The 26,015-nt window shown below is 41.8% G+C and overlaps 1 protein-coding gene across 7 annotated transcripts in view; it reads left to right on the plus strand.

Annotated features, from left to right (window-relative positions):
- Nucleotides 1-26,015, plus strand: part of Cfap61 (cilia and flagella associated protein 61) — a 280,279-nt gene that overhangs the window by 46,617 nt on the left and 207,647 nt on the right. For all 7 annotated transcript variants that reach the window (XM_030252249.1, XM_030252246.1, XM_030252245.1 and 4 more), the window contains one exon: nucleotides 20,482-20,546. In XM_030252249.1, the coding sequence (XP_030108109.1) occupies nucleotides 20,482-20,546 (65 nt within the window). The remainder of the gene's footprint in view (nucleotides 1-20,481; nucleotides 20,547-26,015) is intronic.

The raw sequence follows: 26,015 nt of genomic DNA on the forward strand, positions 1-26,015 counted from the left end.
GTCATTGTTTTAAATTTGAAATGACTTGTGTTCTGGATTGATCCCAGGCTTTGTGCATACCAGGCAAGCACTCAGCTACTGAGCTGCTGCACTGCCAGCCCTGAATTCTGACCTTTTAAAATATTTAATTAATTAATTAATTAATTATTTTTGCCAGTGAAATATATCTTTAGCACATGAAAGTAAAACAGGGAAAACGAATGTCATCTCCAGGGCTTTAACTACTCTTTCCAATTTTGAATGTGTAGAATTATGTGCAGGGCAGTGGCACATAGAAACATCTAGAAGACAAGTCCACAATACCAGACCTGTGTGCAGGCCGAGTTGTCCCAAGAAGGACTAGTTTAGGCTCTTGCAAGAGGATCTCAGGGGACATCTTTGGGTTTGTGATGTGCCAGGAGGACTCCGAGGCAGAGCTGCAAGCTGGAGCTGACAGCCAGGGCTGCTGCCTCAAGCCTGCTGGGTGGGCCTTTTGGTTATTTAGCAAAACCTGTTACTGATTTTCCATCTTCATTCCAGTGCTGGCTTCTAAGCCCTTTGCAGGATTTCAAAAACAACAGCAGCCACAGACGAAGGCAGCTGCCTCCGAATCCATTATTTTTGCAGAGAGCAAGATGAAGGGGGTCGGCGTTCCCACCCCTTTTCTGCTGGGGGAGCAACCTGTGATAGGACTCAGCCCTGCTCTCCAGCGGTCAGATTCATTTCACAGTGGCAGAAACACAAATGCTTTGATACAGGGCCTGGAGGTCTTTGAAAGAAAAGTGGCTTTATTCATATTCCTTATGATCATTATGTGCTGGGATTATTTTCCCAGTAGGTGATGTCTCTTTTGCCCATATTTATGAAGCAGGGGAGAAAGCATTTAATGAATTTCAAGAGTGTATTTGACTGTAAAACACATCTCAGTATATTCACATGTAAATAACCCTTTGATTTGTTCTCTCTGGTGACCTTTTTTTCTTTGGGCTACATCGCAGTTTGTTGTTGTTTTCCATTTTCAAATGGGAGGCTGGATGATAATAATGAGAGATTATGCAAAAAAAATCCATGTTTAAAATAATGTTGATATGGCACTTGGCGCTGTAGGATAATTACAGTAATTTGGCTATTACACTATATGGAGGCAGGAGCTGGTTGGTAGCAAACACAGCAATAGGGGTGATTCAAGGGATTTTCATCCCAACTGGCTGTTTGATCCTGCTGACTTTTCTCTTGAAAATCAATTGCTCTCTATGAATACTCTGAATTCCCCCTTGATTAAATTGGCTGTCAGTGGGCTGCACCCATTACATGGGGGTCACCCTGAGTTCTGCCTGCTTATAAATGTGTTTTTATTTTGACAACTCTTAACCTATCGTCGACCAAATTTAATCTGAGGGAAGAAACAGAGGAAGTAATTACTAAAAACACAGTTTCGAGCATGGCAGCAAACCAAGGGGATGCAGTGCTTCTGATGCCCGGCATGGAGCCAGCTTCTCTGCTACGGGGTCCCCCTGTATTTTGCTTGATCTTTGGTGTTTTCTGACCTCTAGGGCCCCATAGCTCACTCAGCCAAACCTGGGAGAGGCGCCACGGAAGCCTCTTTATCTCCTCACTAGTCTTTTGGAATCAGTGTTAGAAAATGTGATTTTTGTTTTTTTCTTGAAAAGGACCATTAGTATTGAAGATAAAAAAATTGTTAGCCATGGCTGGGGACACACATACACACACCCACACACCCACCCCCACACACATATACGTATATACATATATGTATGTATGTATGTATGTATGCTTGTATGTAGCTCTACAAGGAAAGAGACTCCATCCTCTGTATTGAGTGCTGATTTAAACCCACATAAAATATTTGGCAGTCAAGAGGAAAGCAAGGAGAACACAAAACTAGTTCTACAAAAAGCACCTTTTGTAATAGTTATGGGGAAACACCCAGCTTCTCTTACATAGACATGCCCTGTCGGTGCACAAGCACAGCTATCCCAGCAAAGCAGTAAAATATAGTTGATTCTGGAGCCAAATGTGAGTGTCCCATGGCCCAAGGACACAGACTCAGATTACCCCAAATAGTTCCATCTGATGTGGTAACAGTTTTATCAACAGTTTTATAGGAACAGATCAAAAGAAAGTTATAAATCAAAGCATATTCAGACATGGTGGAAGCATCAGGTGGGGAGGGCTCAGTGAAGCACGGAGGTCACTGCCTTGCTTCCCAGATGCTCTTAGAGAACATCTTGGCCTTAGGATTAGGCGAAGCTAAGAGATCTGATTGGACATTCTAAAATGAGTTTTACTGGAGAGTCACAAGGATGTTCAGTCAAGCACAGAGATGGACTGTGAATCAATGAATGCCATTTTTTTTTTTTGGAGGGGGGAGTAGGGAATGGGGGAGATGACTTAAAATAATCCCAGATAATTTGGCTCCAAACCTGCAAGATCCCAGCTCTCCTCCATCACATAAGGAACAACCTTAAATTGATGGGGGTTTGGGAGGAGGGAGGAAAGAAAGTTGCAGGTTCTTCTCTTTTAAAGTTAACACTAAGTGAATCACCGCCATGTTTCCTGGAAGAGGGGCATTACCTTTTCCCACTGAGAAGTTTCTCCATGTGCGTCCCAGGCCGATTTCTTTGTTCGTGACTTCCAGACTGGCTCCACCCGGGTTTTTCAGTTGGAATCATCTGTTATTTCACCCTCATCGTGGACTTTCAGCTGGAATTCCAGGACTACACCACGGGTCCTTTCACACAAGGTCTCTTGTGTGTCTCGAGTCAGCCCTTCTGGCCTGTGCTGGCTTCTGTGCCTGCTGTTAGGCAAGGCTGATGTGCTCCTTAAACTTTCTGGCTCCTGCTTCTAATCTGATGCTCACTGATGGTGGGGATTCAGCGTCTAAGAGATTTCTTCTCTTTTCTTCTCTTGGGGTTATATCCTTTCTTAGAGTCGTCTTCCTTTTACCTCCTCCCCCGATTAGACTTCTCTGTCCAACTGGCCTTTTCTTGTCTTTAAAAGACTTACTCATTGGCAGTGTTTTGCTCACATGTATGCCTGCACACCAGAGGAGGGCACCAGATCTTGTTATAGATGATTGTGAGCCAGCATGTGGTTGCTGGGAATTGAGCTCAGGACCTCTGGAAGAGCAACCAGTGCTTTTAACCGCTGAGCCATCTCTCTAGTCCCCTCTAATTGACCTTTCAACCTCACATTTAGAGTAGTCCCTCAACTTTTAGAATTTCTTTTTGAATTTATTAATCACTACTGTTATTTTTTTGTTTCTCTTTCCTAATTTTTTGAATTCATTTTGTCCTTTCTACTGTAGTTTGTCTTATTAATTCACTTTATTTCTTCTTTCTCCCTTCCTTCCTTCCTCCCTCCCTCCCTGCCTCCCTCCCTTTCTTTTTTTTCCCTTCCTCCCTCCCTCCCTGCCTCCTTCCCTTTCTTTTTTTTTCTCTCTTGGTTTTTCAAGACAGGGTTTCTCCGTGTAGCCTTGGCTGGCCTGGAACTCACTATGCAGGCCAGGCTGGCCTTGAACTCAGAGATCTATCTGCCTTACTTCTGTCTCCCAAGTGCTGGTATTAAAGGCATGAGCCACCACTACCCAGATGGTTTTTTGTCTTGTTTTGTTGAGGCTGGAGAGGTGACTCAGTAGTTGCATCCACTTATTCTTGCAGAGGACTCTGATTGGGATTCCAGAACTCTAAGATTTATTTATTTTATTTTATTTTATTTTATTTATTTTATTGGGATTCCAGAACTCTACGATTTATTTATTTTATGTATTTTACACTGTAGCTGTCTTCAGACACACAAGAAGAGGGTATCAGATCCCATTACAGATGGTTGTGAGCCACCATGTGGTTGCTGGGAATTGAACTCAGGACCTCTGGAAGAGCAGTCAGTGCTCTTACCCACTGAGTCATCTCTCCAGCCGGGTTCCCAGAACTCTTATGGCAGCTCACAGCAGTCTGTAACTCCAGTTCCAGGACATCCGACACCATCTTCTGGCTACCACAGACCTGCCTATATGTGATACACACACATACATGCAGTGAAAACACCCATACACATAAAATCTAAAAAAAAAAAAAAAACCAAAAAAAAAACTTTTTTAAAAATTAAAAAAAAACAAAAAACTTGTGGTGTTAGTCCTTAGAAGATAACATAAAAGCTTTTTTTTTTTTTTTTTTTTTTTTGGAAGAAACCCTTCTCTGTTAATAATAGGGGCTAAGTGGTTGAGAACCTTCAAATTAATTGGCAATAGACTGAGTATTGGGGGTGAGGAATACAAACACTGGAATATTCTCCTCTAGTGATAAATAATTCATTACATAGCAAGATGTAAAGGTGGACATCCCACCTTAATGAAGAGGCGTGGTTTCTGTGGGAAGTTCTGCTGGGCTTCCTGGTGGTGGTGTCTTCTCAGGCCGACAGTTCCCTTCTGCATTGGGCTGGCTCTCTTTTCTTTTCTTGATGGTGTTTTGAGACAAGGGCTCACTATGTAGCCTTGGGTGACCTATGTAATTCAGGCTAACTCACAGGGATCTGGCTGCCTCTGCCTCCTGAGTGCTGGGATCAAAGGACCACAACCCCACACTCTTTCTCTAGTATATGCGTTCGTGTACGTGTGTGTTCAGAAGTGGATGTTTTCTTCCTCTTGTATTTTGGGGGAGAGTGGATGGGGAACAGCTCTCATTGGACTCTAGCTCACCAATTAGCTAGCCCTCTTCCCCACCAGCCTCTTCCTGATTCTCCCTTCCATCCCTGGGATAAGGGGCCATTGCTGCCCGTTGATACTGGAAGTCCAAGCTTGTGTTCTGTGTTCTTGTACTTACATGGCTAGCATGCTATCCACTGAGTCATATCTCAAGCCTCTATTTCTTTTTCATTTTTAAAAGTTGTGTGTGTGTGTGTGTGAAAGAGAGAGAGAGAGAGAGAGAGAGAGAGAGAGAAATGGGGTTATTTTCCTAATCTCTTTTTGGTGTTTATTGATCTGTAAATAAATTCATAAATTTACTGAATTGTATATATTGAATTTTGTGTTCTGCTACATTGATGAGTTTATTAAGCCTAAAGTCTTGTAATCTGTAGGGTCTTCTGAATCTTTGGTAATATCATCTACAAATGAGGATAATCTGACTTTTTCCTTCTCTGTTGGCATTTCTTTTGTTTCTCTCTGCTGCCTTATTGCATTGGTCAAAAGGTCAAGTCCCATATTGAATATTGAGTAGAAGCCACAAGAGTGACTACCCTTGCCTTGTTCTTGATTTTAGAGGAAATGCTTTCTGTTCATACACATTAATATGATACTAGCTATGGGTTTGTTTTAGTTATCATTTGTTATGCTGTTATGATATTTTTGTATCTTGTTTCCTCAAGACTTTTATCATGAAAAGATGTTAACCTTTGTCACAGGCATCTTTCTGAAATTATACAGAAGATCATGTGGCTTTTTTGTGTGTCGTATTACATATATAGATTTGTATATATTGAATCATACTGGTATTCCTAGAATGAAGTTAACTTGATTTGGAGGCTGGTCTTTTTAAATATATTACCACTCTTTGTTTACAAGTATTTTATTATTTTGTATCCTGCTCATCAGATATTGGTCTATAGCTTTCTTGTGTGTGTTTTTATTAAAATTGTTTCTGGTTTTGGTATCAAGGTAATGAGTGTGCTATAGAATGCATTTAGAAGCCCTCTTCCCTTTCTACTGTGTGCAATAGTTTGAAGAACATTGATGTTAGTTCTTTAATGTTCTTGTAAGATTTGGCAGTGAGTCAATCAAGTCCTAGGCTTTTTCTTTGGCTGGAGACTTTTTGTTACTGTGTCAGTCTATGAAATATTACTGATTTCTGCTCTAATGTTTATTATTTCTCTTCTAGTTTGGATTGTTCTGGTTTTCTAAGACCTTGAAATGCATCATTAGGTTATTTTTTTGAGATCTCTCTTTCTCTTTTTAATGATATTTATTTATTTGTTATTTAGTATGAGTGGGGGACAGTGTGTGTTTGTACCCATGTGGAAGCCAGAGGTCAAAGGTCAAATTTTCCGAGTCAGTTCTCTCCATTTATCATGTGTGTTCTAAGAATTGAATGCAGGTAATCAGGCTTGGCTGCAAGTGCCTTTACTGACTGAACTATCTCACCAGCCTCTCTTCGATTTCATTTTAATATAGACATTAATAGCCATATACTTCTTCCTTATAATGACCTTCGCTCTGTCCCACAACTTTTATACAGTGTTTTCATTTTCATTTTCTTGTAGGAAGTCTTTTAAGTCTTCCTTTATTTTTTCAATGTCCCAATAACTGTTCTGAAGTATATTATTCAGTCTCCATGTGTTTGCATAATTTCTCTTGCTGTTGATATCTAGTTTTTTTCCATTTATAATCTGACAGAATGTAGGCAATTATTTCAGTTCTTATTTGTATGTTGTGGTGGTTTGAATGAGAATGGCTTTTCTGAGCTCATATATTTGAATTCTTGGTCTCCAGTTGTTAGAACTGTTTGGAAAGGGTTAGGAGGTGTGGCCTGTTGTAGGCAGTGTGTCGGGGAGTGTTGAGGTTTCAAAAGACATGTGCCTTTCCCAGTCCCTCCTCCTCTGCCCCTCCCCCTGATGCCTTCTGCTTGAGGATCAAGATGTAACCTCTCAGCTTTTCCTGCTGCCCTGCCCTTCCTTGCATGGCCACCATGGATCTAACCCTCTTGCGACAACAAGCCCAAATTCAACCAATTTCTTGTATGAGTTGTGTTTGTCATGGTGTTTCTTACAGCAATGGAAAAGTAAAACAGAAGTTATGTGTTTGCCAGTTAGGTTTAATAACCTAAATATACCCTACTTTACAGAAAATTCCATGAACTGCCAAAAGCCTGTCTGCATTCAGAAGTTGTGTGGCACACCCACAGATGACTGTTCACACCCATAGATGACTATTCACACCCACAGATGACTGACTGTTCATCGATTGAATCTGTTTCATCTCTGGTACAGTTGAGCTGACGTCCCTTTGTTGACTTGTTGTTCTCTTGGTGAGAATAGAGTAATGATGGCACCTGCTCTAATGCATCGCATGGTTCTTTATTTCTAGACTAGTGTGGCTTACTTTGTGAAATTATATACATTAAACTGCGTTCTTGACATATTCCCCTTTATCAATACGTAGTGTCCTCTCTCTCCTTCCCTCCTCCCTCATCCCTCCTCTCTCCTCCCTCCTCCCTTCTCCCTCCTCCCCAACCTGCCTCTTCCTGCTGCCGATGCCGCTCTTTTCTTCATCTTCAGTAGCTCAGGTGAGCCTTGAACTTGTTATCTGCTAAGGGTAACCTTGAAGTTCTGGTCCTCCTTAGCCTCCCAGGGGTTGGTATTACAGAGTTTGTGCCACCGTGGTTTTATTCAGTGCTGGGAGTTAATCTTGGGGTTTTGGTCATCCTAGGAAAGCCCTCTATCAGTTGAGCCACAACTTCAGCTATGGTATATGGTTTTTAATTTGAAAACCAAGACCATTTACATTCAGAGTAAAAACAAAACAAAACAAAAACACCAAACCAAAACAACACAATTTATGGCCACTAACCAGCATTACAGAGGATTTCTTAAAAGAATCTCATATACGTAGCAGGAAGACAAAAACAATCTTAGAGTGCAGGAAAGAGTAAATCCCACTAGAGAAGCGAGTCAGGAAACAAGACATAAGAAGGAAGCTTCAGAAAATCGACAAAATGGCAGAATTAGGATGCATGCTCCCATTAAAACCCAAGTGTAGGAGGAGGCTCTCTCTCTCTCTCTCTCTCTCTCTCTCTCTCTCTCTCTCTCTCTCTCTCTCTCCTCCACTATTTGTACTGTATATTGAACTCAGACTATTAGGCTTGGTGGCAAGCACCTTTGCCTGCCAAGCCACCGTGGTTGTCCATGTACTGATCATTGGTTGTGTGTTAACACAAGTGCAAGTGTGCATGCATGTGTCTGCATGCCACGGCACGAGGATTGAGGTTACAGAACAACTTTGAGGAGCCTGCTTTTCTTCCTTCCTTCCTCCCTCCCTCCCTCCCTCCCTCTCTCCCTTCCTAACTTCCTTCCTAACTTCCTTCCGCCATATGGATTCCTGGAATTGAGCTCAGGTCATCAAGCTTGGCAAAATGCACCCACACCCCAGCATGTTCACTGGCCGTGCACCCACAAGTTCAATAAGTATAAGAAAGATAGAAGCAAAAGTAATATAAACCAAAAAGTTACTGAGATGAGTTTTAAAAATAGAGATGGGAGAGAGAAGAAAAATGAAAGATGCAAGTTAGAATATTCAAAATGGAGAGAGGAAGAAAGGCAGGAGAAAGGTAGAATAGTGGAGACAGAGACATTGAGAAATAAATGAGCTTTACTATTATTAGCAGCAGAAGAGAAAATATAAAAAATACTCAGAAGAAAAGAATAATTATATATATGTATATATATACATATATATATATATACCCAAAAGCTATAGAAATATATACAAACCAAATGCTAAAAAGAAAATAAGATATTAATAGATATCCATACATATAGTTAGACTTATTTTATGTGCCTACTTGTGTTTGTATATATCATGCTTCATTGGTACCTTCAGAGGGCGTCACTATCCTGGATATATGGGGTTACAGACAGTTAAGCTGCCATGCGGATACTGGGAACTGAACCTGGGTCCTTTGAGAGCACTAAGTGCTCTTAACCTCTGAGCCATCTCTCTAGCCTCTTAATATAAATATTTTTAAAGATTAAAAAATTATACTTATGTACATCTGCACTTCTTTCTGTGGCTTCTTGTGCCATGCACCCCTTGAATAGAGCACAGTCTGTGAGATATTTACTGGTTTATTCTTTTATTGTGGGATTTGGGCCTTTTTTTTGCTTTTTGTTTTCTGTGTTGCTTACCACTCAGGCAGTGAGCATGGCCTGAGTGAGCATGTAGTAGCTCAGTTGGAGTAGCTTTGTTTCCTTGCTCATTAGTGCAGGGTAGTATGGAACCAAAGTTCCCTGGGATGGAGCCTACTCCAGACAGATTTGCTCCATATAGTTGCAGGCATGGTGGGTATTTTGGGTGCTCCCTGAAACCCCACACCTAGAGTAGTATACACACCACTGTCCAGGAGCCATAGCTGGTCAGTGCTTTCTACCTCGCCCAATTATGGTTTTCGGAGGCTGTAACCATCTCAGTAGGAGTGATACTCATATGAAGAGAGATTCTTGTACCCCTCCCCTTGGCTATCAATCAGCTGTGGAAACAATAGACCCCATGAATTGGAATTTCCCCAGGAGGCTCATGCTGGGAGAAAGAAAAGACTGGAGCCTGGTGCCAGCCAGAAGAATTTGTCTCCCAGAAAGGTATTTCACTCACACTGCCCCATCCCAACACACACACACACACACACACACACACACACACACACACACACACACACACACACACACACACACACAGAGAGAGAGAGAGAGAGAGAGAGAGAGGAGAGAGAGAGAACAAGGATAGAGACAGGAACACAGTATTGACACAGACATATACAATAAATAAACCGATAAAATGCAAAAAAAAAAAAAACCCCAGATTTTCTATATATAACAAGGAAGCTGTACCCATGAAATCTCAACAATATGATCACCTAAACCAGACCAGCATAATGACAGTTGACAAGGAGATCCCACTGATTGACCAATGGCTGTAGTGAGAGATTGGGCAAATTGCTGGTAGGTTATCTCATCCCAAATGGTTGAACACAATGAGCATATATGTACACACACTCATGTAACAGTAATACTTGAAGAAGAGACATGAATTTGAGAGGGATGGTGGGGGGGGGGCGTGAGAGGAATTGGAGTGGGGGGAGGGAAGGATGGAAACAGTGTAAATACAGACTCATGTGTGAAAGTCTCAGCAACAGCCAGAGTTGAGAGCAACCCAGTCAAGATGTCCCTCCATGGCCAAGAACATCTTCCATGAGCCAAGGACATCTTCCATGGTTTCTGCTGGAATTCCTGCCTTGGCTTCCACTGATGAACTGTGCTTGGGACATGCAAACCAAATGAACACCTCCAAATAGAGCAAAGACATTTTACACAGTTTTGACTTCTCAGGTCACCTTGCAGTGGGCCAGTGGTGACTAGAACCACATCTGGAGCAAGAGTGCTTAGTTATGTATTCCTCTTGCCCTTTATTCAAACCTAAACCTCATGTCCATGTACCTCTGTGTTCCTTCCCAGTGTGGCCAAATTGGATAAACCTTTTCTCTGCCTTCATTCTTGCTTCTCTTTAATAGACCCTCTGAGGGTTAGTGGCTGAACCTAGCTTCTTAAGTCAGGTAACACGGCCAGTCCCTGGACATAGTTGCACATGTCACCTCAGTCCTGACCCTCTTCAGGGGCCATCACAGCCTTTGGTTTTAAAGGGAGAGAGACCTGGATTTTATCCCAGACCCCTCTGCATGTATCTTGTTTCACTGGTGGTTGGATGGTATCTCACTGGATCACATGATAGATGTTGTACTTCACTGTGGCAACACTTGCTTTGCGTTCCAAGAAAAGAAAAGGCTTATGCGTTGTTACCCAGAGAAGCAAGCTTGGACGTGACCTTGTCAGAGCTGTCTTCCCATACAGCACTGTGCTTTTACACTGGGACGTGCAGAGTACGTCTCCAGTGCCCGTGTGTAATCCCAGATCCCAAGCTGGTCTTTGCTACTTTGTGGCTTCTTCTTTTTTCCCACCCTTCATCCCCCTGGTTTCACCCTCTATCACTCCACAGGTCAGCTGAGTGCTTCCGTTTCCATCTAACTCTCTGTTTGATATTAACCATCTGTGTGTCCCCTCAAACACCCACTTTGCTAAGAAGCTATTTTCTGGTTGACTCCAAACTACATAGACACCAGGACACAATGCTACTTGCTTCTAAGCTACCATCGTCTCCTCCCTAACTAGTTTTTGACTCTTTCTGCAAGATGAAAGACCAAATCCTTTCTCAGGGACCCTCTGGGATACTATTGTAGTAGTTGAACTCAGTTTCCAAGTGCTAGGGGTTGAGAGCCTTCTCCTAGATGGGAAACTCCATCAGAGATATGGTCAAGGAGGCTGTGTGTGCAGGACACTCTGCTCATCCAAGTAGTGCTGCTTCCTCTCTCTTCTTATCACTCAGATGTCCTCAGTCTCAATAATTTACTCCATCACTGGGGGTGTTAATCTTTCCACATGGCATTGCCTCGCCTGAATCTCATAAGTATCACCAAGTAATGTTGATATTAGAATTCTCACTATGGTTATTTTATGAATAATTGTTGCTTGTAATTGTGGTCTCTTAGCTAAATTTTATTTAGGGAAGCAGTTTGGTTGCCAGTTGGTTTGATTATTATCATTGTATCTTTGCTCTCTTGTATTTAGTTTCAATTTGTGCGAGTGTGAGTTTGTTGTCTAGAAAAATAGCCTGTATACTTTGGGTTTGAATGAATGTTCTTTACTCAAGTCTGAGAGAGGGTCAGTTCTTGGACACTGGACTTCTGAATGATGTGAATGTGTCTTCTTTGTTCAGACTTTAGAATTTCACGTCACACTGTGAAAAACAGCTTACTAACAACCCTCAGCTCTTCTATATCCTTATTATTGCTAATCTGGTTTAACTCTGCAACAGTGACATTTCTTGCTTTACTGTTGTCCATTTCTCCAGCTCTGGCTTTACTTGTCTAGATGCTTCAGTACCTGTCTCAGTTATTTCTCTGGTACTGTATAAGCCACCCTGAAAAAGGTGATGTTGGGAGAAATGGTTTTGTTGGCTCACAGTTCCAGAATATAGGCTATCACGGCATCAGGAACTTGAGGGAGGGAGCCAGTCAATGAAGCAGAGAATAGTGAAGGTGTGTGCCTGTTTAGATTCTTTTTTTTTTCCATTTTTATTAGGTATTTAGCTCATTTACATTTCCAATGCTATACCAAAAGTCCCCCATACCCACCCACCCCCATTCCCCTACCCACCCACTCCCCCTATTTGGCCCTGGCGTTCCCCTGTACTGGGGCATATAAAGTTTGTGTGTCCAATGGGCCTCTCTTTCCAGTGATGGCCGACTAGGCCATTTTTGGATACATATGCAGCTAGAGTCAAGAGCTCTGAGGTACTGGTTAGTTCATAATGTTGTTCCACCTATAGGGTTGCAGATCCCTTTAGCTCCTTGGGTAATTTCTCTAGCTCCTCCATTAGGGGCCATATGACCCATCCAATAGCTGACTGTGATCATCCACTTCTGTGTTTGCTAGGCCCCGGCATAGTCTCACAAGAAAGAGCTATAACTGGGTCCTTTCAGCGAAATCTTGCTAGTGTATGCAATGGTGTCAGCGTTTGGATGCTGATTATGGGGTGGATCCCTGGATATGGCAGTCTCTACATGGTCCATCCTTTCCTCTCAGCTCCAAACTTTGTCTCTGTAACTCCTTCCATGGGTGTTTTGTTCCCAATTCTAAGGAGGGGCATAGTGTCCACACTTCAGTCTTCATTCTTCTTGAGTTTCATGTGTTTAGCAAATTGTACCTTATATCTTGGGAATCCTAGGTTTGGGGCTAATATCCACTTATCAGTGAGTACATATTGTGTGAGTTCCTTTGTGAATGTGTTACCTCACTCAGGATGATGCCCTCCAGGTCCATCCATTTGGCTAGGAATTTCATAAATTCATTCTTTTTAATAGCTGAGTAGTACTCCATTGTGTAGATGTACCACATTTTCTGTATCCATTCCTCTTTTGAGGGGCATCTGGGTTCTTTCCAGCTTCTGGCTATTATAAATAAGGCTGCTATGAACATAGTGGAGCATGTGTCCTTCTTACCAGTTGGGGCATCTTCTGGATATATGCCCAGGAGAGGTATTGCTGGATCCTCCGGTAGTACTATGTCCAATTTTCTGAGGAACCGCCAGACTGATTTCCAGAGTGGTTGTACAAGCCTGCAATCCCACCAACAATGGAGGAGTGTTCCTCTTTCTCCACATCCTCGCCAGCATCTGCTGTCACCTGAATTTTTGATCTTAGCCATTCTGACTGGTGTGAGGTGGAATCTCAGGGTTGTTTTGATTTGCATTTCCCTGATGATTAAGGATGTTGAACATTTTTTCAGGTGCTTCTCTGCCATTCGGTATTCCTCAGGTGAGAATTCTTTGTTCAGTTCTGAGCCCCATTTTTTAATGGGGTTGTTTGATTTTCTGAAGTCCACCTTCTTGAGTTCTTTATATATGTTGGATATTAGTCCCCTCTCTGATTTAGGATAGGTAAAGATCCTTTCCCAATCTGTTGGTGGTCTTTTTGTCTTATTGACGGTGTCTTTTGCCTTGCAGAAACTTTGGAGTTTCATTAGGTCCCATTTGTCAATTCTCGATCTTACAGCACATGCCATTGCTGTTCTGTTCAGGAATTTTTCCCCTGTGCCCATATCTTCAAGGCTTTTCCCCACTTTCTCCTCTATAAGTTTCAGTGTCTCTGGTTTTATGTGAAGTTCCTTGATCCACTTAGATTTGACCTTAGTACAAGGAGATAAGTATGGATCGATTCGCATTCTTCTACATGATAACAACCAGTTGTGCCAGCACCAATTGTTGAAAATGCTGTCTTTCTTCCACTGGATAGTTTTAGCTCCCTTGTCGAAGATCAAGTGACCATAGGTGTGTGGGTTCATTTCTGGGTCTTCAATTCTATTCCATTGGTCTACTGGTCTGTCTCTATACCAGTACCATGCAGTTTTTATCACAATTGCTCTGTAATAAAGCTTTAGGTCAGGCATGGTGATTCCACCAGAGGTTCTTTTATCCTTGAGAAGACTTTTTGCTATCCTAGGTTTTTTGTTATTCCAGATGAATTTGCAAATTGCTCCTTCTAATTCGTTGAAGAATTGAGTTGGAATTTTGATGGGGATTGCATTAAATCTGTAGATTGCTTTTGGCAAGATAGCCATTTTTACAATGTTGATCCTGCCAATCCATGAGCATGGGAGATCTTTCCATCTTCTGAGATCTTCTTTAATTTCTTTCTTCAGAGATTTGAAGTTTTTATCATACAGATCTTTCACCTCCTTAGTTAGAGTTATGCCAAGATATTTTATACTATTTGTGACTATTGAGAAGGGTGTTGTTTCCCTAATTTCTTTCTCAGCCTGTTTATTCTTTGTATAGAGAAAGGCCATTGACTTGTTTGAGTTTATTTTATATCCAGCTACTTCACCGAAGCTGTTTATCAGGTTTAGGAGTTCTCTGGTAGAATTTTTAGGGTCACTTATATATACTATAGCTAAAGGGCACAGGGACAAAATCCTAATTGACAAAATCAGAAATGAAAAGGGAGACATAACAACAGATCCTGAGGAAATCCAGAACACCATCAGATCCTTCTACAAAAGGCTATACTCAACAAAACTGGAAAACCTGGACGAAATGGACAAATTTCTGGACAGATACCAGGTACCAAAGTTGAATCAGGATCAAGTTGACCATCTAAGCAGTCCCATATCACCTAAGGAAATAGAAGCAGTTATCAATAGTCTCCCAGCCAAAAAAAGCCCAGGACCAGACGGGTTTAGTGCAGAGTTCTATCAGACCTTCAAAGAACATCTAATTCCAGTTCTGCACAAACTATTTCACAAAATAGAAGTAGAAGGTACTCTACCCAACTCATTTTATGAAGCCACTATTACTCTGATACCTAAACCACAGAAAGACCCAACAAAGATAGAGAACTTCAGACCAATTTCTCTTATGAATATCGATGCAAAAATCCTCAATAAAATTCTCGCTAACCGAATCCAAGAACACATTAAAGCAATCATCCATCCTGACCAAGTAGGTTTTATTCCAGGGATGCAGGGATGGTTTAATATGCGAAAATCCATCAATGTAATCCATTATATAAACAAACTCAAAGACAAAAACCACATGATCATCTCGTTAGATGCAGAAAAAGCATTTGACAAGATCCAACACCCATTCATGATAAAAGTGTTGGAAAGATCAGGAATTCAAGGCCCATACCTAAACATGATAAAAGCAATCTACAGGAAACCAGTAGCCAACATCAAAGTAAATGGAGAGAAGCTGGAAGCAATCCCACTAAAATCAGGGACTAGACAAGGCTGCCCACTTTCTCCCTACCTTTTCAACATAGTACTTGAAGTATTAGCCAGAGCAACTCGACAACAAAAGGAGATCAAGGGGATACAAATTGGAAAAGAGGAAGCCTGTTTAGATTCTTCTCTCCACTTACCCAATCCAGGATTTCAGCCAGAGAATGGTACCGCCCACAGTGGGCGGGGCTTCCTGCTTCACAAAGAACACAATCAGGATAGTGACCCCCAGACACTCCCAGTGGCCCATCCAGTGATTCTAAGTTTTGTCATCTTTAAACTAACCGTCATAATGCTTATGGTTTCATGATAGTGAGATTATCAATGTGGAGAATGTCCTTTATCACTATAAAACATTTTTGCAACATTCAGTGTTTAGTTCTGAATCCTGTTTTATCAGATGCTAACATGTTCATTCCTAGCCAATGTCGTTCACCGTCCTGCTTTGCCAGCGTGCCTGGTGTGGTGCAGGCATCCGCTCAGGGGAGGCAGAACAAAGTCCATGGTGGTGGTCCACAGAATTCCTTCGTTGGACTGAAGGAGAAACAGTGGGGTCTGGGACGAATGTAGTGGTGCCCAGTCTCCAGTGTACTTGGTCCACACTTCCCCTCAGGGCATCCACATGCCCAGCAGGAAGGGCTAGGCAGAGCCTGTTCTGATTCGAAGTGAGCTTTGAAAGCACGGAGGAGCCAGAGGAAAAGGCCTTCCTGGGAGATTTAAGCATGGCTGCTTGAGATGAAGACCTTCCCTGCATTGATCCATAAAGAAGAGATGATCCTTGCTTGTTCAGACTGATTTATTTGATGGTGGATATGAATGCATATACTTCATTCATGGTGAACCAGGGATTAAATACCTTTTGTGGGGAGCAATGCCCAGGAAGTGAAGGTCATTGGCTGAATGCTCCCAGCTTATCTAGATAACTCATTAGCATAGAGAACACCAGGTGTTCATGCTATGCGACCCAGTGCCCATGGTCCTCAGTGAGGTGATGTGGTTATGTGTTCCAGAGCAGGTAGAGGCAGGCAAGGAATATCTCCACTTCTGCCATTCTCAGTTCTGAGATTCCTGGGATTTGAACTCAATCAACTGTATCATTCTTATGCCTATCTGGTAACACGGTCCCACACACCCTACAAGCCAGCCCTAAACTGGCTGAAATTCTTCAATGAAAAAGTCAAAGTAATGTGCTGCAAATTTTAGGCATAGATATTTTTGAGATAGGACAAGGTAGAATAGATCAGTATGCTTGAGACAATTTATTTAAGTATCCTATCTTTGTGTGTGTGTCTTTCACATTTACATTCACTTCCATATGCACCTGATCTTTATTTCTGACTAAATATAGACAAATACCACTTAAAATTATATGTTTACAATTGAATGAGTATCTCTGTGTATGTGTATGCATGGAGACTAGGGGTCAATGTTAGAAATCTTTTTTGAAAAAAAAAAAAGTACATTTGTGTGTGCATGTGTCTGTGTGGAGGTTAAATAAGAACTTGTGGCAGTCAGATTTCTCTGACAATGTGGCTCCCAGAGAGGGGACTCAGGTCCTCGGGGTTGGTGGCAAGCATATGTAACCACTGAGACGACACACTAGCTCTTGGGAGTCTTCCTCGGTTGCCTTCCAGCTGAGGTTTTGAGGCAGGGTCTCTTACTGGGCCTGGAACTCACTTACTTCTCTTAGGCTGACTGACCATCAAGCTCCAGGGATTGATTTCCCTATTTCTGTTTCCCCAGCTCCACAAATGCGCAACCCCTGATCTGCCCCTCCCTCCAGCCAAGGACACTACTTTGGAAGGAGAGAAAAGAAATACTGATTCCTTAAATGTTCAGTGGAATTTTGCCAATGAAACTGGATAAAGCTGACTGTATTATTATGGGAGTTTTTAGTTTCATTTTCTGTTTCGAATTGTTATGCAACAACTTTTCTTTAAAACACTTTTAAATGATACTTTTTTTGACAGAACTTGAAATTTTTAGTGTAGCCAACATGAAAACATTTTTCTTTTGTGACATCTGTTCTCTCCATTTCTAAGGAAGGGGTTTCCCAAGCATAAGGCCATGCAAATAGTCTTCTAAAGTTTCTTCTCTAGTAATTTCAAATAGATTTTTAAACCTTCAGAGATATCTTATCTACAGTTAATTTGGAGGTTCACTAGAAAATAGGGGCTGGATTTTCTTTCTAATGAGGTTAGCCAACACTACTGTATAGCTTATTTTTTCCTTACCAATTTGAAGTATTATCAATATTTCATGTCTGGCTATATTTTTTTAGTCCTTTCTTTTCTATTTCTATCTCAATAATTCTGGTTCTTTTAAAAGATTTATTGATTTATTTTATGTATGTGAGCACACTGTCTTTAGACACACCAGAAGAGGGCATCAGATCCCATTACAGATGGCTATGAACCATCATGTGGATGCTGGGAATTGAACTCAGGATCTCTGGAAGAGCAGTCAGTGCTCTTAACTCCGGAACCATTTCTCCAGCCCCAGTAATCCTCAGTTTTAAAGACAGACTTTATAGTATGTCTTACCGTAAGAAATTTGAACTACTCTGTTCTTTCGTAAAACACTGATTACCAACTCTCTTTAAACACTCTTTTAGGATCACGTTACTTCCTTGCATAAAAACTGTTGGGACTTTTGATGCATACTTAAAATGAATGTAACAGCACACACTATTCCTTTGTTAAGCCTTCAAAATATACTATGCTGCATTATCTGAATGTTACTCATCTCAGAAGCGGCAGAGTAGACACAATGTGCACTGGCACCTGAGGCCTATATAAACCTGGGATCCTCTCTAAAGAGAATCATAATTATGAGTGTAGCATTAGATGCTGTGCTCTGGGAGTGGCCTCTACCTGGAAGATAGTTGAACCTTTAGTTTAATTAGCCCTGTGGTAAACCCACTTTAGATAAGTAATCTCACGTAGAGATTACACATGGAAACTTGTGTCCTCCCCCCCCCCACCTTGCTAGAGTCTGCTGTTCATGACTCTAAAGCTACTGAAGTGTCAGAAGCCATAAAATAACAAAGTTGTAGCTGTGACCATGTTTTCAGTTGAGCACCACATAATAGCACAGCCTAGGCTTTTCTCTGAGCTAGCATGTCACATTTGATGACCTCAGGGCACATTGTGAGCATTAACTAATTAAACCTCAGAAAACCCAAGAGATTTTGGAAAGAGAGATGTGGCATCACCTTGCCCAGTTCTGAAATGCAGTCACCTCTGGGGACAATGGTGGCAGCTGCCTAATAATAAGCTTCAACACCTCATGACAGTTTAGCTAAGACAATTAGTCATTGTCGTTAGTAATTGTCTTGTGAGCATTAGACTAGCGAATGGTTAAGTCACCAGGATTATTGGTTCATTGTAAATCTAATCCTTTTTTTTTTTTACTTTTTAGAAATTTTATTCTAATTGTAAAATATATACACATGGAGTAGGTCATGTTCCTAGGTTTTCTCTTAGTCCCATTTTTCTGTTTGAAACATAAAATAAGAGCTGTCACTTAAAAAAAAACAGAGTGTAGCTTAAAATAGGGACTTATTGATACGAGCAAGACTAATCAATGATAGTAGAAGTCAGAACTAGGTGTGTTGATATGGAGACGAGGGACACAGATCTTGAAAGTGTTTTGCATAGCCACCTCAGTAGGTGTCACGTAGAAGAGACCTGTATAGAAGCTTATTGACCTCAACACTTCTCTGTGTGTTATAGCTCAAAACGAAAAGCATGCCAGACTTTGTCATTAGAGAGTGCTAGAAACCCCAGGCACAGGTCGTGCTCAGGGACTAGAGCCGAAATAGGCTTTATGTATTTCCTTGAAGCATCTTCACAAGGACTTTTCTCAGGACACTTCTGCATGGCCAGTGAACCACCTTTCGTGTCTGGATCTGAGCCTCTCACCTAGTGCCTTCAGCATCACTGCTCTCTGCAAAACCTCCTTGGGCATCATTTTTCTCTTAGACTCTCATTGTATTTCATCCACTCACATCTTTGTTATAAGTAGGTAGAAGACATTCATGGTCCAGTAGTTTGGGTTGAGCAGGTGTCTGTAGGAGTCATGCCAGTCATGGGTGTTTTAGCTAGCCAGGGGAGGAAACAGAGAGGACCATGGCCTTGTACTATCTGATGGGATAGAGGAGGCAGAGAGGACCATGGCCTTGTACTGTCTGATGGGATAGCTAGAAACATGAAAGTAGAACAGCTTGTTCTCACTGACTACATCTCTAGAGCCTTAAGACATCCCAGGATGCCCCAGGCACATAGACAGAGGCTCTGTGGGCTGCAGGAGAGCAGAAGTCACTGCTTCAGTGGAGCAGGCCCTTGTGAGGCAGAAGGCAGGACAGGCACCCCAATGTGACAATTTCCTCCAAATTGCCTTCCTAAAGCATGGATGACTTAGAGACAGAGAAAAGGCGAGGAGTGAGAGGGGTGATGGGAGAGAGACTGGGAGGGAAGGGCCTTTGTATGGTAAGTGGGAAGAGTTTTTTTCCATTGTTATTTCTAGAGATGATGAGGTACATGAAAGATGTCTAAAGGATTGGCTTTGCAAAGCATATTGTTACAACAGAAGCCCCAATTCGTATTTAGAAAATAGAAAAGGGAGCTGGCCTGGCATGGTCACATAGAGCTATAATCCCAGTACTCTGGGGGCTGAAGCAGGAAGAGTATGAGTTCAAAGCTAGCCTGGGCTACCTGGCAAAGGATGAGAGAGAGGGGAAAAAGGGCCATGGAGTGGTGGTGGGGGGGGCATGGGACAGGATGAACAGATGGAATAAGAGGGAAAGAGGGGAGAAATGCTAATGTCAGTGTCACTGGCAGAAATCATAGCATCCCCAAAGCCCCTTTCCTAATCTTTGGAACTCAGAGAGCACTATATAGCAAACTGGAGAATTTCCCTCTTCTATGGTAGGACTAATTTAAAGTCTACAATCCAAGAAGATAAGGCTTATTTATAAACTTCAAAGGAGCCTAATACCGAAGGAGCCTGTTACCCAGAGCTTGGCAGAGGTGGGGGTGTGAAGTGTGGGAGGGGGGTTAGGGAGGGTTGGGGCGCATGCCAGGCACATGTGCCCTTTGTGTGCATCTGTCACCTGCACAGCTTCTCTGGGGCGGCATGGTTTCATCTTCATCATGTGGACCAGGCACAGGAGGGCTGAAGAGGAGCTAGCCTAAAGTCTGAGTGTCTCAATGAGGGTCAGGGGAGCTGCAAAGCCCTGTGCCCTTTTCCAGCTGCTTGTCTTTGGAATGGACGTCTGCAGTTCCACCATTATTTAAAAACCCCCGACCATGCTCCCCAGCGTCCCATGGGTCTGTGGATGTTTATCACTTATTTTCTGTCCCTACTCTAACTTTTCTTTCAAAGATGCTGAAAGCCAAGGTTCTCCCAAGGTAGTGGAGGAGCAAGAAATGGCCCCAGAAATAACCCAGGTAAGGGACACTACTGCCCCTGGCCTGAGGGATGGGGATGGGCCTGGGCTCCTTGTGACGTTGAATGAGTCTTTGCTGTTAGGATTATCAATGGATTCTGCCATCTGTAGCAGAAAGGCCCCACTCACAGGAAGGTGGGGAGATCGGGTAAGTTCATAAAGGGCAAGCCTCATGGGCTCTAGAATGGAGGCCAGAATGGGATTTCATCCTGTACTGCTTACTTCTCTCATCACTGTGACAGACTGCATGAGAAGAGCCGACAGGTCAGTGTTTGCCTGTTCAGGGTTGCAAGCAGTGGGAGCTAGGGGCAGAGACATGCAAAAACTTAGGGATCAAGGTAGATGCTCATCATTTTAATTGGGGTAAACATACACACACACACACACACACACACACACACACACACACAGGTCAAAACTCAAAAGGCACATTTTAAAATTTTTGTTCATTATATGGTAATTATACTTTGATAAGCCTGATTTAAAAGAAAACTTAGTGCAAGCTTTCAGATCACACAGAAGAATAAGAACAACAGAGTTGGGGCTTCCTGGCCAGCGGAGTTGCCTGACACCCGCAAGTGCCCACACAGGATTCCCCACGGGATCCTAAGACCTCTGGTGAGTGGAACACAGCGCCGGCCCCAATCCAATTGCGCGGAACCTGAGACTGCGGTACATAGGGAAGCAGACTGCCCGGGCCTGACCCGGGGCAAAAGCCCCTTCCGCACCACTTGAGCCCCGGGCTTCCTGGCCAGCGGAGTTGCCTGACACCCGCAAGGGCCCACACAGGATTCCCCACGGGATCCTAAGACCTCTAGTGAGTGAAACACAACTTCTGCCAGGAGTCCGGTTCGAACACCAGATATCTGGGTACCTTCCCTGCAAGAAGAGAGCTTTCCTGCAGAGAATACTCTACCCACTGAAACCAAGGAGAGTGCTACCCTCCCAGGTCTGCTTATAGAGGCTAACAGAGTCACCTGAAGTACAAACTCTTAACAGAGACAACTATAACAGCTAGCTTCAGAGATTACCAGATGGCGAAAGGCAAACGTAAGAATCCTACTAACAGAAATCAAGACCACTCACCATCATCAGAACGCAGCACTCCCACCCCACCTAGTCCTGGGCACCCCAACACAACCGAAAATCTAAACCCAGATTTAAAAACATTTTTCATGATGATGATAGAGGACATCAAGAAGGACTTTCATAAGTCACTTAAAGAATTACAGGAGAGCACTGCTAAAGAGTTACAGGCCCTTAAAGAAAAGCAGGAAAACACGGCCAAACAGGTAGAAGTCCTTAAAGAAAAACAGGAAAACACATCCAAACAGGTAATGGAAATGAACAAAACCATACTAGAACTAAAAAGGGAAGTAGACACAGTAAAGAAAACCCAAAGCGAGGCAACGCTGGAGATAGAAACCCTAGGAAAGAGATCTGGAACCATAGATGCAAGCATCAGCAACAGAATACAAGAAATGGAAGAGAGAATCTCAGGTGCAGAAGATTCCATAGAGAACATCGACACAACAGTCAAAGAAAATACAAAATGCAAAAGGATCCTAACTCAAAACATCCAGGAAATCCAGGACACAATGAGAAGACCAAACCTACGGATAATAGGAATTGATGAGAATGAAGATTTTCAACTTAAAGGGGCAGCTAATATCTTCAACATAATAATTGAAGAAAACTTCCCAAACATAAAGAAAGAGATGCCCATGATCATACAAGAAGCATACAGAACTCCAAATAGACTGGACCAGAAAAGAAATTCCTCCCGACACATAATAATCAGAACAACAAATGCACTAAATAAAGATAGAATATTAAAAGCAGTAAGGGAGAAAGGTCAAGTAACATATAAAGGAAGGCCTATCAGAATTACACCAGACTTTTCACCAGAGACTATGAAAGCCAGAAGAGCCTGGACAGATGTTATACAGACACTAAGAGAACACAAATGCCAGCCCAGGCTACTATACCCGGCCAAACTCTCAATTACCATAGATGGAGAAACCAAAGTATTCCACGACAAAACCAAATTCACACAATATCTTTCCACGAATCCAGCCCTTCAAAGGATAATAGAAAAGAAGCAATACAAGGACGGAAATCACGCCCTAGAACAAACAAGAAAGTAATCCCTCAACAAACCAAAAAGAAGACAGCCACAAGAACAGAATGCCAACTCTAACAACAAAAATAAAAGGAAGCAACAATTACTTTTCCTTAATATCTCTTAATATTAATGGACTCAATTCCCCAATAAAAAGACATAGACTAACAGACTGGCTACACAAACAGGACCCAACATTCTGCTGCTTACAGGAAACCCATCTCAGGGAAAAAGACAGATACTACCTCAGAGTGAAAGGCTGGAAAACAATTTTCCAAGCAAATGGTCTGAAGAAACAAGCTGGAGTAGCCATTCTAATATCGGATAAAATCGACTTCCAACCCAAAGTTATCAAAAAAGACAAGGAGGGACACTTCATACTCATCAAAGGTAAAATCCTCCAAGAGGAACTCTCAATTCTGAATATCTACGCTCCAAATGCAAGGGCAGCCACATTCATTAAAGACACCTTAGTAAAGCTCAAAGCACACATTGCATCTCACACAATAATAGTGGGAGACTTCAACACACCACTTTCATCAAGGGACAGATCGTGGAAACAGAAACTAAACAGGGACACAGTGAAACTAACAGAAGTTATGAAACAAATGGACCTAACAGATATCTACAGAACATTTTATCCTAAAACAAAAGGATATACCTTCTTCTCAGCACCTCACGGGACCTTCTCCAAAATTGACCATATAATTGGTCACAAAACAGGCCTCAACAGATACAAAAATATTGAAATTGTCCCATGTATCCTATCAGACCACCATGGCCTAAGACTGATCTTCAATAACAACATAAATAATGGAAAGCCAACATTCACGTGGAAACTGAACAACACTCTTCTCAATGATACGTTGGTAAAGGAAGGAATAAAGAAAGAAATTAAAGACTTTTTAGAGTTTAATGAAAATGAAGCCACAATGTACCCAAACCTTTGGGACACAATGAAAGCATTTCTAAGAGGGAAACTCATAGCTCTGAGTGCCTCCAAGAAGAAACGGGAGAGAGCACATACTAGCAGCTTGACAACACATCTAAAAGCTCTAGAAAAAAAGGAAGCAAATTCACTCAAGAGGAGTAGACGGCAGGAAATAATCAAACTCAGGGGTGAAATCAACCAAGTGGAAACAAGAAGAACTATTCAAAGAATTAACCAAACGAGGAGTTGGTTCTTTGAGAAAATCAACAAGATAGATAAACCCTTAGCTAGACTTACTAAAGGGCACAGGGACAAAATCCTAATTAACAAAATCAGAAATGAAAAGGGAGACATAACAACAGATCCTGAAGAAATCCAAAACACCATCAGATCCTTCTACAAAAGGCTATACTCAACAAAACTGGAAAACCTGGACGAAATGGACAAATTTCTGGACAGATACCAGGTACCAAAGTTGAGTCAGGATCAAGTTGACCATCTAAACAGTCCCATATCACCTAAAGAAATAGAAGCAGTTATTAATAGTCTCCCAGCCAAAAAAAGCCCAGGACCAGACGGGTTTAGTGCAGAGTTCTATCAGACCTTCAAAGAACATCTAATTCCAGTTCTGCACAAACTATTTCACAAAATAGAAGTAGAAGGTACTCTACCCAACTCATTTTATGAAGCCACTATTACTCTGATACCTAAACCACAGAAAGACTCAACAAAGATAGAGAACTTCAGACCAATTTCTCTTATGAATATCGATGCAAAAATCCTCAATAAAATTCTTGCTAACCGAATCCAAGAACATATTAAAGCTATCATCCATCCTGACCAAGTAGGTTTTATTCCAGGAATGCAGGGATGGTTTAATATGTGAAAATCCATCAATGTAATCCATTATATAAACAAACTCAAAGACAAAAACCACATGATCATCTCGTTAGATGCAGAAAAAGCATTTGACAAGATTCAACACCCATTCATGATAAAAGTTTTGGAAAGATCAGGAATTCAAGGCCCATACCTAAACATGATAAAAGCAATCTACAGCAAACCAGTAGCCAACATCAAAGTAAATGGAGAGAAGCTGGAAGCAATCCCACTAAAATCAGGGACTAGACAAGGCTGCCCGCTTTCTCCCTACCTTTTCAACATAGTACTTGAAGTATTAGCCAGAGCAATTCGACAACAAAAGGAGATCAAGGGGATACAAATTGGAAAAGAGGAAGTCAAAATATCACTTTTTGCAGATGATATGATAGTATATATAAGTGACCCTAAAAATTCTACCAGAGAACTCCTAAACCTGATAAGCAGCTTCGGTGAAGTAGCTGGATATAAAATAAACTCAAACAAGTCAATGGCCTTTCTCTATACAAAGAATAAACAGGCTGAGAAAGAAATTAGGGAAACAACACCCTTCTCAATAGTCACAAATAGTATAAAATATCTTGGCATAACTCTAACTAAGGAGGTGAAAGATCTGTATGATAAAAACTTCAAATCTCTGAAGAAAGAAATTAAAGAAGATCTCAGAAGATGGAAAGATCTCCCATGCTCATGGATTGGCAGGATCAACATTGTAAAAATGGCTATCTTGCCAAAAGCAATCTACAGATTTAATGCAATCCCCATCAAAATTCCAACTCAATTCTTCAACGAATTAGAAGGAGCAATTTGCAAATTCATCTGGAATAACAAAAAACCTAGGATAGCAAAAAGTCTTCTCAAGGATAAAAGAACCTCTGGTGGAATCACCATGCCTGACCTAAAGCTTTATTACAGAGCAATTGTGATAAAAACTGCATGGTACTGGTATAGAAACAGACAAGTAGACCAATGGAATAGAATTGAAGACCCAGAAATGAACCCACACACCTATGGTCACTTGATCTTCGACAAGGGAGCTAAAACCATCCAGTGGAAGAAAGACAGCATTTTCAACAATTGGTGCTGGCACAACTGGTTGTTATCATGTAGAAGAATGCGAATTGATCCATACTTATCTCCTTGTACTAAGGTCAAATCTAAGTGGATCAAGGAACTTCACATAAAACCAGAGACACTGAAACTTATAGAGGAGAAAGTGGGGAAAAGCCTTGAAGATATGGGCACAGGGGAAAAATTCCTGAACAGAACAGCAATGGCATGTGCTGTAAGATCGAGAATTGACAAATGGGACCTAATGAAACTCCAAAGTTTCTGCAAGGCAAAAGACACCGTCAATAAGACAAAAAGACCACCAACAGATTGGGAAAGGATCTTTACCTATCCTAAATCAGAGAGGGGACTAATATCCAACATATATAAAGAACTCAAGAAGGTGGACTTCAGAAAATCGAACAACCCCATTAAAAAATGGAGCTCAGAACTGAACAAAAAATTCTCACCTGAGGAATACCGAATGG

Source organism: Mus musculus, chromosome 2, assembly GCF_000001635.26.
Source record: "Mus musculus strain C57BL/6J chromosome 2, GRCm38.p6 C57BL/6J".
Taxonomy (NCBI): domain Eukaryota; kingdom Metazoa; phylum Chordata; class Mammalia; order Rodentia; family Muridae; genus Mus; species Mus musculus.